This window comes from Aptenodytes patagonicus, chromosome 7, assembly GCF_965638725.1.
Source record: "Aptenodytes patagonicus chromosome 7, bAptPat1.pri.cur, whole genome shotgun sequence".
Taxonomy (NCBI): domain Eukaryota; kingdom Metazoa; phylum Chordata; class Aves; order Sphenisciformes; family Spheniscidae; genus Aptenodytes; species Aptenodytes patagonicus.
The window spans coordinates 37,057,028-37,076,781 of NC_134955.1; the positions used below are offsets into that span (position 1 = coordinate 37,057,028).

Genomic DNA, 19,754 nt, shown 5'->3' on the forward strand with positions numbered 1-19,754 from the left:
ACAAAGATATTAACAAATAGGGATTTGGGACCTGGTTACGCTGGAACTTAATGCTGTTAACAGATATAAGACAGTTTCATGTAATTTTATGTAGTAAATTTTATTGAGAAATTTCTCAGAATTATATGGATACTACTTATAATCTCTTTCACGATATGATCCATATAATTATGTAAAATTTCTCACTACACCCAGTAGCAAACTAAATAAACCCAAACTCCTGCATAATGATTTTTGGACCCACATAGAAAATGTGTTAGATTATTGGAAAAAATTGGAGACAAATATAAGATAGTTATCACTGGTCATTCAGAGAACATAGCATACTTTTAGATATCATTATAAAAGGCTGATCAGAAACAATAAATAAAAAAATTCCAAGAGCTCCTCCAAAATATGTCATCCATAAAAAATGGTTTTAATAATATATCCTGCAGGAACTTATCACTGCTTGGGGAAGAAAACCAGAAAAACATCATGTAACAGTGTATATAATACTTCTTTTATAAATGACAACTTTTTTTTTAATCAACAAGGAAAACCTTAACAGCAAAATCAACTGTAACTACAGACAGGTTGTCAGAAGAAAAATACATGTAGTCAGTTTGTAACAAATATTCACAAACTGAGAGCAAGCAATAAACTGCTCGTGCTATTTTTTTACCGAAAGTTTTTAAGTGAATCACTTCTAATTTTAAGGCTCACTCATTAAAAAAAATCACAACAAAACAAAAAACCCCCAATATCAAATAAGCTATGTTCTTCCTCTAGAAAAATCTGAAACTAACAGCAGAACTCTCTTCCAAATTAAATTTAATATGGAAAGCATACCATTCAATGGAATGATAGACTGGTGGAACCAATAAAAGATTAATGTTAATTATACGAGGACAAATTCTATTCTTAGCAATGCCTTTGTATTGAGAACAGAATGTAAATGAACATTTTAAGATGTGCATTCCTAAGTGTCATGCTGTCAGTTTTCTCTAGATATATAACAACTATTAAAAGACAACATTTTGCATTATTCATCTCAAAAATAGCTTTTTCTGAAATCTAGTTTAGAAATTACTTTTTACCATCTCAATTTGCTTTCATGGTGCTAAAGATAGTGCCACGTAATACAAAATATTTAACTTGATTGATAGTTATGAGGTATGTGTCAAAACAGCATCAGTTAATTGTAACTTAAAAAATAACCCATCCATTTTACCAACAGCTTGTTGACAGAAGCTAATTAAGAGTCCACCTTTTCTGAATGTAACAAATCCTTGTGGTCCAGAAAGAAAGTTTCTTGCATTATTGTTCATGCTTTCCTTACTATTTATATGAACTGCTGTGTCCCTATTACAATTTCCCCAATGGATGGTACCCAGCTTCAAAATAAATGCAGGGCAAGGTAGTTTCGAAATAAATATGGCACAACAGACTACATTTTCTTTTTTATTGTCCACTGCCCCCAAAGCAACAGTATGATCATTTTTACTGAAGAGATTATTTGTCCTCTACTGCCAATCCCAAACATAAATATTTAGATATTACTAGAAATCTCAGATTAAATATTTTGGCTAAGTTTTTGGGTGAATATTTTGGAAATACTAAAAATTGTGTTATTGCTTAGGAGTCCTAGAAGTGTTTAAATCAATCTTACTTTCCCTAAGCAAATGTTTTTTTCATCAGGAGTTCCATTTTCTAGAAAGCAATTTAATTGCAGAAATCAAAAATTACACTTTAAACTGGAGAAAACAGTGGAAAACAAGAGGTCAATAACAATGAGGTCTGAAAACCGTGTATGCAAAGGCTGACATTGTAAGATCGGAGGTGACAGAGCAGAATTCCAGCTTCCGAGCTGCGCCATGATATGGGCCAGTTAAAGATCTGGACTGCGGAATAAGCCAGTAGGTTGTGGTTATCCTGCCGCTCAGTTACAGAGAAAAATAAAGGTTCTTCTATTTATTCTATTATTTATTTTATAGCCATTTTTATCTTCAGAAAAATAATACGTTTTGAATGTATCACTTCTGCATAGATGGATATGACATTCAAAAAATTAGCCTCAAGTATATAAAACACCCTTTTGATTCTCCCTTCTAGGATATTTACTTAAATCATAAAATTCCCCTCCTCTCACATATTATTCTATTTTATTTTCTAGGATTCTACTAAAAAAGGAAGAAAACACTGAAACTGCATGCACAGTATATGAATCCCAGAAAGAAATCAAAAGAAATCTCTCATCATGAAACACATTCAGCATAAATTTATTTTTGACAAAAAAAAAAAAATTATAGTGAAATGTTATCTTTAAGTAAATTTCTTTAGATAATACTGAGATTACTTGCATTTTTATGTTTGGTTTCTTCCTCAGACATCCATTTTTCCTTTTACTTAATGTGACAGAGTCTTAACTCTGTGTGTAAGATCAATAAAAGAAAAATTACAACTTAAAGAAAATATGAGTTTTCTGGTTCTACATAAAATAAAAATGAAAACCGACAGACTATCTATCTCTGCAGATTATTCGCATTGTAACTAATGCCACTTAGTCTCATAAAATAAGTAAAGCCATAGAGTTTTATCACGCTCTGTTCATAAGAGAATAAAAGTTAAATTCAATTCAGTTCAGCTGAAATTGGAGAGTTAGGGTCAAAACAATCAAATTAAGATAAGTCTTCCACCCAGGCTTTTGGACTATGCTAGGAAATCAATCAAAGCACAGCATCATAGAAGATAATATCAAGCTGATCTGATCAAGCAGCAAAAATCTGAGAGGTATGGTAAACATCAATGCACTGAGGTTGCACGCAACAAATTCAAGAATTTAGTCAACTTTAAGAGACAAACACGTGACTACTACCAAATTTAACTCTAAGTGAGAGTGAAATGCAGAAGATTTTTATTTACACAAGTTTTGTGATTTTCATGGTGCCAGAAAGCAATTACGGAATCTGTCATAACAAATAAACATTGTAAAGTCCTTTTTAATCTTAATTTGTTAATAATACTTCACCCCATACATTAAGAAGTGGCATTTCCATTTTTTTTCAGATTTCAGTTGTTCGCTGAATAGAAGAAAACAATAAAGGTGATGTCACATTTTGTTATAAATTCCTAAAACTTAGACACATGAATGTAACAGAGCAGTGACCAACTGAGTGGAGACCATAGGTCAATTTCATTTGCTTCCAGAGAAACACAAGCTCTACCTAAGTATATAGAACTAGACAATTTACCTAAATTAATTACTTACAAGCAATTCACAGATGCAACAGCAAGTGTAACTTCCAAAAACTTCCAGAAGTATTACTGCATAGATGAGAGGTAAGTCTGTCTCATCTCAACAACTAGCAATGAGGTTCAGCTGATCATTGAAAAATGATCATTGTTCATGCAAATCCTTGAAAATATGGGCAAATTTGTATCTGGGGTTTGGATTAGGCTTAATTTTTACTTATAACATCATCACCTTACAACAATTAGCTTAGAAGTTCTATGAAAAATACAGTTCTTAAACAACTTTGTCAATAATAAATAATGTATAATAAAGTGCATGGGAGTTTTTTGGCATCCTGATCGCTCCAGTGTGGAAGTCTTCTTTCAGTCATTCTTAGTATATCACAGATTTGAAGTGATAATTCAACTGAAACTTTAATAATATGAAATGCAAGCATAGTTACAACATTTCACTTTACTGCAAAGTCACTTTACACTGTACTGTAAGCTTTCTAGTAAGTACACTTGTGCTAATATGGTAAAAGATTAAGAAACCCAGAGAATTTTGAAATAACTATTTCTATCCAACAGTTCTTGCTTGTTACCACAGATTAAATAACTTGAAATTATACTGAAACAGTTTAGTTACACAACTATAAAGAAAAATATTGTATTTTTATATGTGAACTAAAATAGATTTAAATTTGGCACTTTGTTTCGCTGATAGGACTTAACTTCTATCTGTTAATTTCATGTAAGGATAAATCAAATTAAATCCAAATACCTGAAATACTTTCTTAGCTCAGTGAAATGAGATAGAATATTTACATGATGAGAAAATTGTTTTGCTCTCCCCATTCAGAAATAGCACTATAATACAATAATGCTTTCATGGCAATGATTTATGTTTCAGACAAAACCTATCTCATATACTCTCCTTAGGTTCATAACAGTCAGACTCAGTCCAAGGGTTCTCTTATTCCTTTTTCAGTATCCAGTTCTGGACTGATGGTAATAAATGATCTCTGAAGATGATGTTTCTGTTTTTTGTAAATATTTCGAAAGACTAACTGCACCTGCTTCTCAATGCTAAAGAGAAATGAATATGATTATAGTAGTGGAGCAATAATGTCCCAGGAAAACTGAAGAATCTGCTATGACATCAGGCCCCTCTCCTAGAAAATCCTGGCGCAAGGAAACAATTGAGAACAATCCACATTCAGAAATTTAATATTCTTTGATGTCCATTTACTTACCCCTTCACTAGCATTATCCCCTGTGTTGGCCAGCATTTCTTGAAGGGCTCTGACGGATAGGGACTGTTCAAGGACGAAATTACAGATGCAAAGGTCCGGAGGAACATACTGTAAAAATAAATTAAACAGTGTAAGAACAGATCTGCAAAGCAGGTGAATCAGGATGAAAAGTGTGTTTGAACACACATGTATCTTAATTTTAAAATCCATACTTAATGTTTATGCATTTGGTTTTGATACACATGCTATTTCCCTGTATGAAAATCATATAAATCCATTGTTCATAAATTGTCAGTGCAGTAACTTTACATTTCCTAGAGCTGTATTACTCATAGTAAAACAAAACATCTTCAGGTTCAAAAGTGAAAAGTTTTTCTATGCATATTACTGCTTTCTTCTCTTTTAGAATGACACCATGAACATTGTATTTGTTCTCTAACATCATTGACAAAACAGAAGAGAAGGCATATGATCTAATTGGACGTATAAGGTTGACGCTCTGAATATATTTATAGCTGTCACTAAATGGCAAAGATTCAGAATCTTATGATATAATAATATGAACTATTTTAGGAGATCGTCTCAATTGTTGGATCAATATGTCTGCTAGTTTTGAAACATGAAATTTAGATTCACTTCAAGAACAGCAGACTTTTTTTCAATTTATTGGCATTGATGTGTCCAAGGAAAGAGGTGTCCAAGAAAAAAACATCTCAAGGGGAATCATCAATGTATATAAATATGTGACAGGAAAGTACAAAGAAGACAGAGCCAGACTCTACGCAGTGGTACCCAGTGAAAGGACAAGAGGAAATTGACACAAATTGAAATACAGGAAAACCTGTTTAAACATGAGGAAAAAAACTGTGAGCATGGTAAACACTGGAACGGGTTGCCCAGAGAGGTTGTGGAGTCTCCATCCTTGGAGATATTCAAACCCTGACTGGACAGTGTCCTGAGCAATCTGCTCTGGCTGAACCTACTCTGAGCAGAGGGGCTGGACTTGGTGATCTCCTTTCCAACCTCAACGATTCAGTATTCTGTGATTTATGATACAGATCATGGCTATGAATGAGCTTTAAAGTGGATATACACTCCTTTTTCTTTTTTAAATCAGTGTAACAGGAGGGAATAAAATTCTTGATAATGCTGAGTTTTAAGGTGGTGAAAAGGGAAATGATACAATTAAGAGATTTCTAAACTTGCTGAAGTGAAGTCTTTATAGCAAGATAATCAAGTACAGTCTTGGAATTCCCACCCTTTGATGCCTACTATAGCCTCTAATTATTTTTTCTTTTGTGTTTTCAAACACATTCTGGAAAAGACTTTTAGGCCAAAGACTTGACATTGAAATTGCATACTTTAGATATAAAATTGTTACATATATTATTGAGGTAAAGTGAACTCTTGCATCTTGCTTAGGCAACTAAATAATTATAAATAATAAGTAGTTCATAATTTCATTAACTGCAACAGGAACAACTTTAACTGTAATACTTGTCATCACTTATCTCCACTATAGGGTATTATTTTTTTTAGCATTCATTAACTGCATCTGTGTACATATATACACACACAACATACTCTGTTATATAAACTCATACTATACATATATATGTGTGTGTGCATGTGTGTATGTAGCATCCATACACATGCATACATGTGCACACAGATTGTAACCAGAAGTTTACTCTTTAATAGGTTACATTCAAGGCCTCTCATATAACCAGTCACAGAAAGATGTCATTTCTCAGTGAAATGAATTACAAACGAAACTAGGTTAGATTTTGTGTCTCATATTTGTTAAAGTCTGGAAAGACTTATTTAGAATATTTTATTGCTATGAACATAAAAGTCTACACAACATTAAGTAGACTCTACTTCCCAATAAACCAGACAGGTAAACAAAACCTCTGAGTAATACTTCACGCATTACTTTACTGCCTTTAATTGCACCTAGCAGGCAAATAAGCCACATCATTATTAAAAAACAAACAAACAAACCCAACAACAAAAACCAACAAAAAAACCCCAAACAAAAACCCCAGATATTTTTCTGTTGTCATCCTGTGACAGCTTTCAGATTATGCAGCATTCATTTTATTAGGATGTTTTGAGTATGTATTAAACCACACTGTCCTTGAAGTATATTTGAATTTTTTAAAAAAAACAACAATCTTTATAACATCTTCCTATTTTCAACATGGAACTTAAATTCAGAAACTAAACTGGAATTTTATCTGGGAAAAAAAACATAGCTGGTAATATAGTTTTAATCAGCATCAGACTACCTCTGGCACTTAATCCCACTCCAAATTGAATATGGCATAATCAGTATGATCCAACACCTACCAACTGAACAAAAGAACTCCTATCAGTTTCACTGGCCACTGGTCTTGTGCAACATAGGCTGCATTTTGATTTGAAAATTGTTGCCACCCTTACTTTAGTGCTGTATTAATGAAAGACACACTCTAAAACAATGTACTAGTCATAGTTTGCATAAAATGTATGTCTTAGGTTAACACAATTCATTTTCACTTTTTATTCTTTTTCATAACCTATGGAGCATTCGCCTTTATTTAAGAATATTGACACTGAGACCTATGAAATTAATGATTTTTCTACCCATGACTTAGAGCAGCTAACCCCTTTCAAACTTGCAGTGTTACACAATAAGCGAACACATGCATGCTATCAAACACTCCATTTCTGTGGTTGGATGGTGACAAATTCTTTTTTAAATTCCACTGACTTGAGAAATACCAGTGAAAGGTAATTTATGTGAATAGTACTTGACCTAAGTAGCAACTGTCCTCCTTAATTAGTCTAGATTGCTTCCTTTAACTAACTAACTAAATGAATAAATAACTATTGAGCCTGTGAAGGCTCATTCGTTTTCTGGTCTTTTTGCAAATGATACTGTTTCATAAGTTTGATATTCTACAATCTCTTTGTGGCAGACCATTTTACACTCTTAACAATTACACAGCTAAAAAGGGTTTCATAAAATCTCAACCATCTGCTAATCTATGCTTTTTTTCCCCAACTCTAAGCAATGTTGTATTGTAATGGAATCCCACAAAACAAAGAAAAGTACAATAAGGGATGTTCACTGAAACAAGAATACTGAGAGGTGAGAGCCACAGGTAGAAGATGGGGAAATATTCATGTCAGGAATCTTTATGCTGAAATGAAAAACAAAATCTGTTCAGGTACTAAGACAAGGTTTTAGAAATCTGCTGTAAAGTAACAATAGGCATAGGTATTTATCCCCCTTCTGGCTATGGGAAGTTGGAATGAACACACAGAAGTAAGACAACATCATTTTCAAGAATCATCAATAAAGGAAAAAATTCAAGTGGACAATAAAGTATTTTATTTTACAGGCATTTAAAGATATGCCAAGCAAACATTACTGTAAGTGCATTTGTGTAGCAGAATAAGTAGACTGATAAGATATACGATAAAAGAAAGCAGAAATTTGGAATACATAGTTCTTCAAAGTCAGTGAGAGTTTTTGGGAGTTCTTCCAGCACACCTCTGTGCAGTCTTGTCCACACGTACAGGAAGAGAAACAAAAAGACAAATTTGATATAGGAAACTTACACAAATTTGCAAAGTAAATCTGTGTCCTGGTTTTGGCAGGGATAGAGTTAATTTCCTTCCTAGTAGCTGGTACAGTGCTGTGTTTTGGATTTAGGAGGAGAACAAAGTTGATAACGCACCGATGTTTTAGTTGTTGCTAGGTAATGCTTACACTAGCCAAGGACTTTTTAGTTTTCCATGCTCTACCGACTGAGAAGGCTGGAGGTGCACAAGAAGCTGGGAGGGGGCACAGCCAGGACAGCTGACCCAAACTGGCCAAAGGGACATTCCATACCATGTGACGTCATGCGCAGTACATAAACTGGGGAAAGCTGGCCAGGGGGGGCCGCTGCTCGGGGACTGGCTGGGCATCGGTCGGTGGGTGGTGAGCAATTGCACTGTGCATCACTTGTTTTGTGTATTATTATTATTACCATATTATTATTATTATCATTTTATTTCGATTATTAAACTGTTTTTATCTCAACCCATGAGTTTTTCTCACTTGTGCTCTTCCAATTCTCTCCCCCATCCCACCGGGTGGGGGGGAGTGAGCGAGCAGTTGCGTGGTGCTCAGTTGATGACTGAGGTTAAACTACGACAATCTGAAGAAACAATTGACAGTTCTACCCTGACAGCTGCTCTTTTTCTAAGAAGAAAATGCTTATTTCTGAGATTATTTCCAAACAGGTCTTTCATGTAGACTTACCAGTTCTCCATCAACACACTCATAACACTGAATATACCTCATTTTTCTGAATGAGGTGTTAAGATAAATAAAACTAGCTACTGAACTGGAAATGTTCAATAGATCTCCAAAACACTTGAGTCTTAAAATAACTCTATTTTCTCACAGAAATGAATTGGAGTCCAGGTCAAATTACTTTATTTTCATCTATATTGATTTCTGGAGGAAGAGCAGAGAGCAGGTAAAGTGTATCAATAGGTCAAAGCTGATAGGAGAGGTGACATGAAGAAACAGATACAAGCTACACAGTAGCTAGAGAGGAGCGATACAAGCAGTTACAGAATAAATGAAGACCTACAGCAATGAAAAGGGGCCATGTTTTGTAATAAATTTTTAAAAAATAATCTATCAGTATGTAGGATTTCCTCTCAAACAGCTCAACAATATAGTTGAATACTTCCTATACTTTATAGAAAGTACAGAATAGAACAGCAAGCCACCATTTTCACAGACTTCTGATTGACCATAGATACACTCATCTGCCTTAGTTTTCCATTTAAAAGGGAGACGCTGGAGAAAAATTTTCTCCTGTAAGGTACACTGTGATTTACTGATAAAACATAGTATTTTCACAATTTGGTATTATTTATTAACATTGTAAAGGTATGTGCATATCTAATCATCAGTAGTGAAGGATAGCTACCCATCCTAAGCCAGTCAATAACGCACAGCGGTCTAATTTTCACTCGTAGTTTCTTAGAATACAGAGAAAAAACGCAGCAAGACAAAAAATAACGTCACAAGAATAACCACTGGTGAGGCCACACCTGGAGTACTGAGCCCAGATCTGGGTTCCCCAGTACAAAAGTGGTATGAAGCTGCTGGAGAGGCAAAGGGCCACTAAGATGATTAAGGGACTGGAGTATCTCTCATGTGAGGAAGACATGAGACGATGATCAATGTGTATAAATACCTGAAGTGATGGTGCAAAAAGGACGGAGCTAGGCTCTTCTCAGTGGTGCCCAGTGACAGGACCAGAGGCAATGGGCACATACTGAAACATAGGAGGGTTCGTCTGAACATCAGGAAACACTTTTTCACTGTGAGGGTGCCTGGGCACTGGCACAGGTTGCCCAGAGAGGTTGTGGAGTCTCCATCCTTGGAGATATTCAAAAGCCATCTGGACATGGTCCTGGACAACCTGTTCTAGGTGGCCCTGCTTGAGCAGGGGGGTTGGGCAAGATGACCTCCACAGGTCCCTTCCAACCTCAGCCATTCTGTGATTCTGTGAAGAGTAAACTGCAATGAAGTTTCTAATACCGGGCTTCTACATACAACCCCAAGGCAGATAATAGATTGATTGACTCAATGCACGCAGTTAATGCTGCCTGAAACTTTCTTACAAGCACATTCTGATGAAGAGGGCTTCATATCAAAAGATTTCAAGGAAATATTTTCTACATCAGAGAGACACAGCCAGGCAAGTACAAAGTGGCAGTGGAGGGAGCACTGGGATAAGTTTTATGCTGAAGTTTAAACTTCTTTCTCATCAGTTTTATGTCTGTTTTTTCAGCCTACTATTATTTCAATATGCAATAATTATTATTTATTATAAAAATAACAGCTGTGCAAATAGCTGTAGGACAGTTTTAACCATTTTATATATAATTATGCTAAGTTTGTGCTAGGTTGCATAGTGGGAAATGGAGGCCCATAAAATAGCTAATAGGAAAGCCCAGCTCCCACATTACACTTCGAATGCAATTCAGTCTTCTGGATTCCTCCAGGCACTATCATAACATTAAATTCTTGCAGGTGATATGCTTACTAACCAAATTTTTGCACACAGCTTCTGATCTGCAGTATAAAACCCACTGACATAAGCTAGTACAGGTTATCAATTTGCTAGGTTTACTTTTACCAGACCTGTAAACTATTACATTCTGTCATTAGGACAGAAATCTTATCTTAATTAGTTATAATTCCCTTCAGGCATTTAAGTTTACTTGACAATTTTGCTACTAATAGAGATGCTAGTATATTGCAATTACTTTTGAAGTATATTTTTCTTAGGTATCGGTAGAAGTTAGCCTTGCTGCACTAGACTATCAGCTTTGAAATACATCGTCTTTCAAAGTACGACTTTAAAAACAAGGAAAACAACAATAAAGTAATATAATTAGATCATATCATTCAACAATTCTGCTATTTCTTGTTTAGCATAAAAAATATAATTTTTCACCACTAGTGAATTAGATTTTTCCCCTTACATTTTAAATATCAGACATTATTTAGGCAAACATCTGATAATTCAAAAAGGAGCCACATAGACAGGGGGAATATAATTTCATACTACTGAACTAATGCAAAAGTGCTTTTAAAAAATGCATTTAAAATCCAATCACCATAATATAAATTATTAGTGAACCAACATTGTAATAGTTTTTACTAATAAATTGTAAAGAAATTACATGCAAGTTGCTTATGGATTTATAGTAAAATTTGAACAGAAATATCTCATAATTGTTATTCCCTTCAGCACGTCACAAAAATTACCAAAACAACTAATGGCCAACCATAAAAATCACATTTTTTCCTCTTTAAGTTCCTAAAAACCTTTTTTTTTTTTTAAGAAATATACCTTTTCTTTCCTTGCCTCCCATTCCTTTTAGCTACTTCTATCTTCTGACTTTTACTACATACAACTCAGATTTAAAAAAACTAATGATGAAGTTACACCTTTTCATTCTGGAATTAACAGATAAACTGAATTTTTTTCCTGTCTATCTTGTTATGTTTTCCAGAATTACTTGAATGGAAAAGCATTTCTTTACTTGATTTAACAATATTTAGCAAAAGTTTAATGAGTGAAGAAGCGGTCACATGTACTGCAAATAGATTTTGGCTTTGGTAAAGTGGTCAACTGGAGAAGAGAAGGTAGTAGAAGGTAACACTGTGATTTCCTGCTCTGGACTTCTGTTGACAAATATGCCTAGAGTCTTCTTTAATGCAATTTCTTCTTAATACACAGAAGAAATCTAGCTTTATAAAGTAATTTCCAGGGATAAGGAAGGGATAAGGAATCCATTTCAGGTAAATAGTTCCATTTTAACAGCAAGGACAGTCTTCTGCTGTCTAAAATAAAAGGACTTCTGTTATCAACTTTCCCATTTCAGAAGCTTATGGGCAGTGTCCATACTTTCCTTTTTTAAACTGAACAGACTGTGTCCTCCTCCAATCATGATTCTCAGAGCACTTCCTGGAGCAATCTCCATTTTATCAACATTCTTATAAATTTGAATGCCATGACTGTATTCCAGCAGCATTGCCATAGAGGTAATAAAAAACCCCCAAAATTTGCAGAGATAGTATAACTTCCCATCTTCTATCAAGTTTCTTTCGATTATACTTCTAAAGACTATGCTAGATCCCTTGAGCACATCATCACTCAGGGAACTTATGACTGTGTAACATCCACCATGACCTTCACATTCCTTACAGGGGACAAGAATAGTTTCCCATTTTGTAAGCATATTTACACGCTCAGTTATTAGACTTTACACTGGCAGCACTGAAATATACCTCTACTTTCTATTAATATACAAGGCACTGCAGATCTTCCTGTGTGTGGCATGACTTCATCAATTGCCAGTTCCCCAATGTTTTTATCACCTGAAAAAATTGCTTATGTTAATTTAAATGATGTCTTAATTGACAAAATTCTCGACAGCATAGCAGTGAGAACAGAACCTTGTAGGATTTGATTAGAAACACATCTATTCAATAACTATTTTTTAGTCCGCTGGTTGTGTGCCATTTTGATTTTGTCTTTTATTTCATAACCAAAATTTTGTCCAAACGTAAATGAAAGTAAGTGTCATCGCTAAGGGTTCTTGGTAAGTATTGTACTCTCTAAACATCCAGATCAACCTTCTACGCTTCTTTTTCAAACAGATGTATTTACATGCCTCTTTCCAAAATTCTTCACTGTTCTCAGTCAAGACCAGCAGTTCAGAAAGCTCCTCGGTAAGCTCTTTTAAAGCAGTTACATACAAGTTTTCTGAACCTCTTACTTTTAAACAAACTTCAGAAGCTTCTGTAATATTATCTGCTATTAAGGCACTTACATAAAGTAGATCTATGGCATTTTACAGCAATGCATACCATTCCTCCTTTTCTTATAATAAGATGAGCAACATGCCGTCTTACAGATCGAGATGGTCATCGTCAGAAATAGACAGACCACATTGCAGTTGAGTGGTCTATCATAAAAAATTCCCAATCACTCTTGAAGATTTTAAGACAATAGTTGAAAATACGTATGTGAAAACTAACTGCTTTTACTTAAACGTGTGAAAAGATTATTGGTGATTTGTAAAGTACACCGGAGATAAATTATCTGACTGAGCTCTTGGAATGCAAAGGAATGTAAATTTAGAAGTAGCATAATTTTTCACCTTAGAGATGAACAAGGATCTCTCATACTGCATAAATATACACTGTGGATGTAACATGGTCATAATACCTAGACTAAAAATAGGACCACATGGCAACATTTCAAGAGAAAAGATACAAAGACCCCACTAAAAAAAAATCAGGAGGAGAAATAAATTATCAGGAAGAAGAGAAAAGAAATAAAGACACAAAACAAAGAAAAAGAAAATGATGCAGAAAGAACAAAGAAGAGAGGGAGGAGGTCCTCCTCCATTTGCCTTTATTCTTAACATTCTGCTCTAGTACAGGTCTAAAGTTTCATCTCTTCTCTCCTTTTTCCTCTCAAGCTCCTCTCACTACTCTGTTTTCTTTTATTTTTAGTTTGCAGCTCTCTAGCTTCTTTTTTCCATTTGCCACTTGTTATCTTTAAAACTTTTCAATTACTTAATAATTCTGTTCCCTGTACTCTCAATTTTCTGATTAATCAACACAATTAGAAGCAGCACTTAATGCCAGTAACTAACAGGTGACAATGCTTCAAAAATTATCAATCCAATGTATCAAGATATTTGAACCTACAGCAGTAATAAGAATAAGTTTTTTAGTCAACTTAAATCTTAATAACAGTCTGGAGACTTAATCTTGAAAATATGAAGTATTTCAGTTACAGGAATTATTTTAGATAGTTAAAGAATAGTGGCTTTTTACTGTTAACAGGCATGTCTCAAAGTATATTTAGAATCTCTAAGAAATCTCACATTGCAGTCACAGGAAGAAAAACATACAAAAGGTGCAGCTAGCATCACATTAAAGAAACCGTAATTAAATATCTTCATGGATAATAAGTAGGTTAACATTCACTGATCAGTTACACCAGTTGAGAGTATCGACTTCTTACTTTAGCTTCTGATGTTGGTTCCAAAAAGCACAGGCGATTCCCAAGTCCCTCAGCTGCCAAGCAAAACTTCCTTTGTTCTTTGTGAATACTGGCAACACACTGAAGTACTACTTCGTCATCCTGTCACAAAACAAGGTACGAGAAAAAAAGTAAATATTTGGAAGTTACATACACACTATAATACTATGAAATCCTGGAACACGGAATCTGTTGAAAATGAACACATTATACTCCTATAACTGATATCATGTACATATGTAGAGATTCTTTTGATGTGTATGTAAACAGATGTTTATGTATAGATTTATATTCAAGACTGTATCAAAGTCACAAAGACTATATACTGTCTTGAGGGCTTTCACAAGTGCTGTGTCCTCCTGTTGATTTAGCAGTGGTTTGCTATGGTGCCATAAAAAACTGTAAGTACACTGTTACTCGGTTTTACTCAATAAAACATGTTTAATGTTTCAGTAAACACCTGTTACTGTGATTTTGCAAACAACAGTAACCTAAATATAAACAAATTTACTTTGTTAGCACAGTGAGCCCTCAACACAAGTCCTCTGAATGCACAATCTTAACTTTTAAGGTCTCGTTTAATTTAGAAACCTCTGAGTACAACCAAAGATCCAAGAGGCATTTTTCAAGTGACGATTCAAATAAGTCATAAGAACTTGCTCCTCAAAAGACACATTCCAAGAATAAGAACACTCTGGAAAAGTGACATGAAATATCCCTATTGTTTAGTTATCCTAATTATTCTAAAAGGTCTTATACCAATTGTTACATAATGCAATGCCAAAGACACACTCATAAAGTGCCAAGCCCTTATTCACCTCTTAATATGTGATACTAAAGCTGATATAAGCAAGCCAAAACAGATTATTTTTAGTGTTCAGCTGTGTCAAAGGTATATACAGAATTAAAAATCATTTTATTTTCCAAAACTTGTGCACTAACCAAGAAAAACACCACATGCAGACTAGCACATAGAGGAACTTATTTTTATACAGGTGTGTAACTGTTCACCAAAAGACACTGCCTTAGAAGTTTTTAGGGGGGTGGAAGCTGATAAAACAAGAGCGATATGATATGTCAGTGTCCCATCCAGCTATGAAGTTATACTGGTGTCAATTATTATTGTCAAAGCAGATACACAACAGCCGCCTGTACTGAACTCAGAGATCACTTGAACAATTATGTTCTAAAAGCAGCACTGCTTTTTCCAGTCCCCTTATGCAACTGCAATACTATGACAGTAGCACAGCTACAGGCACTTGAAATAAAAGCTGGGAGTGACGAAGTGATTTCACCAAAGGAATTAAGTGGCACACCCTTTAAAATGGGCATTCAAAAGCAGGTTTTTCACTTGTGTGATTTTGCAAGTGTGTGCAAGTTATATGGCTTTCTTTTAGGTGACGCTTCACTGCCTACTTACTACTACTAAAATGGACAGCTATATTATATTTCAGACTAATCAGCACTTACAGACAGTGTTTTCCTTATCTAGCTCTGCATAACAATCAACAGCATTTTTAACAGTACAGGATGGGAATTCAAGAAATTTTTATAAAAAATTCTAAGACGGATAGTCAAGAGGAGTAGACAGAATTAGCTAATTAAGGCTAAACAAATTCATTTTCTTTTTCCCCTGCTGCTTCTGCTTCCATTTCTGCAAAATGCTCTCTGAAATTCTCAGCTTTCAAACTCATTAGTAAAAACATTTCTGCTTTTTAAACTCCAGTGTAATAAGTTGCAAAATATAAACAATACAATTAAGCATTCATTATTATGTCCCTCCGCTCATGAATTCTAAAAATTGTCATCAGAAGCATATCTATTCAGGGGAAAAAAATCAGAACATTTATAAGATAAAAATAAAGATATTTAAAACATTTTTCATCATCTGGTTCCTGTATCAATCTTTAAACATACATATTCCAGAGATTTAAAAGAATAAAATACTAAAACATGAATTTACAAATACCAAGATTTAGAATAAAATTGAGATTTGCCACTTAGCTTGCATTATCAGTGGATTACATTAAATTACTTATCTATAGCTGAAATTGTATTTATTCTCCCTACAATATTAAAGTATTCATCATTCCACAGAGGCATATACATAGTATCTATTGTAATTCATAGTTTTCTAAAAAATAAAATTATGCTTTCAGACAACATACATAAAAACTTACTTAAAATGAGAATTACTCAAATAAATGAACTGTTTTCTTTTTAAATCCATACACATAAAAGGACAAGAGTTTCTAGCATAATGAAATGAATATTTTAATTTTCTAGAATTAAAAAAAAAAGCATTTCTTTTTAGAATTTACACTGGCATCACAAAGTCTTTATCAATCATTAAATGCCGTAAGCCCAAAATACAAACACTGATAATGTCTTAAGTAAGGACTGTATACAGCATTCAACATTGATATTTTACATTATTCCCCTAAATTTCCAATGTACCCTTTCATTTGTGCTACAACATTTAACAAACTACGTATTTGCTACATAGGATGAACAACTTTATTAAAGTTTTTAAAAAGTGGCAATAATAGCATATTTCAGAATGTTTTGGAGCAGAGTTTTAAAGAGTTTATCATTCAGGTGCAGGTGAACCGAGCATAAGGAATTAGTGGAATCTGTATAATCTGCAAATAAGACAATGACTCGCTGTTAAGATGACTCAGTATTATAGTGTACTTACTGAAGTAAGATCAGTCTAGCTGAGGTCTGAAATTGCTTTTCTGGCCTGAAGACGCTAATGGAAATGAGTTTTATGGAATTGTTATCCTATAATGAAATTGCAGACCATGACTCAGCACTATCTTGTTTTCTTGAGTTTTCTGTCACACATTCTGGTATTCTAAAACTTTTTTTTCTGGCAAACTCATTTTCTTCTTCCCTTAGTTTTTAAATACACATGGTGCCAGAGCCATCTAACCTTGATCTTCACTTCTCTTACACAGAATTTCATCCATTTACTTCAATATACCTTTTTTAGTATGACAAGGAGAAGCCCGCATGCCCAATGAAATGTGGGGACTCATACAATGAGCAGTGATGAGTTGTTAGTTAAGTTATATACAGCCAATTCTTAAAGATAACCAAAAGCAAAGCAAAAGAAAAAAACCCACACAACTTCCTTGAGATCCAGTGTGTCAACGAGGAATTTAACAAATTTAAACATTTTAAATTTAATAAGTGTTTTAAACACAATCTTTCTCATCTAGCAGCTCTGACATTTCCGTGTTTAGAAATTTAATTTGTTCTAGTCCTTTTAGTTTTGTTGGTGGTTTTTGTTGGTGGTTTTTTTTTTAATAAAATAGGCTTAGAGTGCATGGAATCACAGGCTGGAAAGGACCTCTGTAAGCAATGGTCCAACACCTCACTAGAGAAGGTCTAATTTAGATCAAGTATCTCTGACTATCTAATATGCTTAATTTAAGAAAAAAGTCCACTTCAAAGTGCTGGTCAGCTTGAGGTATTGTTACAGATTCACACCTCTCTCTCCACCACACGTTATACCTCTTCAGATCAAAATTGTAATATGCAACAGTCGTATCAAAGTTTTCTAAATTTTTCAAGATTTTGCTTCAGTGAGCAAACAGGGGGAATAATTTCAGGTTGATCAAAATACTTCTATGATTTACTGAGGACACAGAAAAATAATACATTTGCATACCACTAGGCCTCGCACAAGAAACTGCTTTTGCTATTGTTCCTCAAAAAGTACACACATTCTAAGTGTCAGTTACTAATAACTGGTTTCCACCAGCAGCATCATCAATAATTACATAAAGTTAACTGTGAGAGCCACTTTTTACTACCACAGTTAACACCTATTCACAAATACAGATGAATAGCAATTTTTAACTATTTTTTCTGAATGAAGAGGAAGTGGAAGTTCTCCCCTTCTGTCCAGAAATCTCTTATCTGGTTAGGATTAATCCATCAGTCCTTTAGCAAAAGGACACAGACCAGGTAACTCCAACCCCAATTCTAAGAACGTTTATACATAGAAACACATTGGTATTCCTAAAATGTATTTCAGGTGGTCTGAAATCCTGCAGAATCTAGCAAGTGTCATGTAGCTAATGTGTTATAATTCTGTCCAGTATTATTCATCTATTCACACAAATGCATAACTTTTGCAAAAAGAAAAAAGACCGCTTTGGAGATTTGTTTTCTTATTTTTGAAAGTAAGTAACTGCATAACTGTGTGTACTGAAAACATAAATTTCTATTTGCTTTGGCCAGAGCTGAAGCTGCAATCTGAATTTGCACTATATAGTAATGTCTGTATAGGCTGAGAAACAAAGGTATTTCTAAACGAGAGTCACTCACTCAGTATCTTCTGCTTTTAAGATGGAAGAAGTTACCAAAATAGAAGCTGATTCTTTGCAAAAGTACATCCAATATTAAAAAATTTCTTTAACTGAAAACCATGATTCCTAGCTTTCAGCAATATAGCATTAAACAGCATGCTATCTAATTTTAAAAAAGAGTTTTTAATGAACCACAGTCCAGTGGTTCATTACCAGACAGTACTTAGTCTTGGTCTTCAGGCGGTCTTCCTCCTCAGGTATCATAATAAAGTGATGGTGAACTTAAACTGAGATTCCTGTGATGGGGTAATAAGCCATAACATAAACAAAATTGATTTTAATTAATCAATGACTTGACTTGCTGCAACGTGAGTCAATGATCAAGGTGAATCAATGTATTGTAGGCATGACCTTGCTTCTGCTTAGTTCACTAGTTTTTCAACTCAGAATTTGAGAATACAGAAATTCCAACAGCTAATGAAACTTCTTCTTCATTTATGTTGCATATATAGCCCAGAATAAAGAATTATAGTCATTTATACAATACATTTAAGTCTGTATAGAGGTTGTATTCAACAATAGACACACTTCCATATGTTTCATATTAAGAAGCACAAAACCATCTATACACTAAATATATACATGCACATATACATATACATATAAAATATGCAAATTTTGCTGGAAAATGACACCCTAAATTTGCTTTGTTACCTACCGATTCAACATCTACCAAATCTCTACATTCTCTATTATATTCAGTACTGAAAATAAACTGATAAAATTGACACAACACTAAAAACTAATCAGTTTTAGAAAATTAATCAGCTTTGTTATTAAACCTGTAGATTGTAATAAGGAGAAGCTGTTTCCTCAAAAAAGCATACATATTTTGCTTATATTTTACTCACAGCTGCACATAAACATGCAAGTGGGTGCTTGCACATGAATGACTAACTTTAATGTAAACTAATATGGAATTGTTTTGAAAGTACGCTTTTCTGTAACACCATGAAAAAGTTTTATTTCATAATATATCCTTTCCATGAAGAAATTTATATTACTTTCAGAAAAACCCCGTATCTGTTAAACAAAGAAACTCAGAGCTCCTGTTTTCTATGGTAAAACAAGCAGACATATCAAGTTGATGCTCTTTACAGGCCTGATTACTGTGAGACTGTGACACTTGCTGATTATAGATCAGTGTTGCAAAGAAATGTACAGAGTAAAAATCCACAGCCGCCTTCACTCTTTGATAGACGACATCCTACTCATGTATCTTACTGTATCACAAAGCACAGGATATAAGCAGACATCTTGATTAGCATTTGAACACTAGC

General features: G+C 34.1%; 1 protein-coding gene across 5 annotated transcripts in view; it reads right to left on the minus strand.

Moving 5' to 3' along the window:
• Positions 1-19,754, minus strand: part of RYR3 (ryanodine receptor 3) — a 285,143-nt gene that overhangs the window by 214,089 nt on the left and 51,300 nt on the right. For all 5 annotated transcript variants that reach the window (XM_076344904.1, XM_076344903.1, XM_076344901.1 and 2 more), the window contains exons 2-3: positions 14,078-14,197; positions 4,470-4,577 (exon numbers count right to left, since the gene is read on the minus strand). In XM_076344904.1, coding sequence (XP_076201019.1) covers positions 4,470-4,577; positions 14,078-14,197 — 228 coding nt within the window. The remainder of the gene's footprint in view (positions 1-4,469; positions 4,578-14,077; positions 14,198-19,754) is intronic.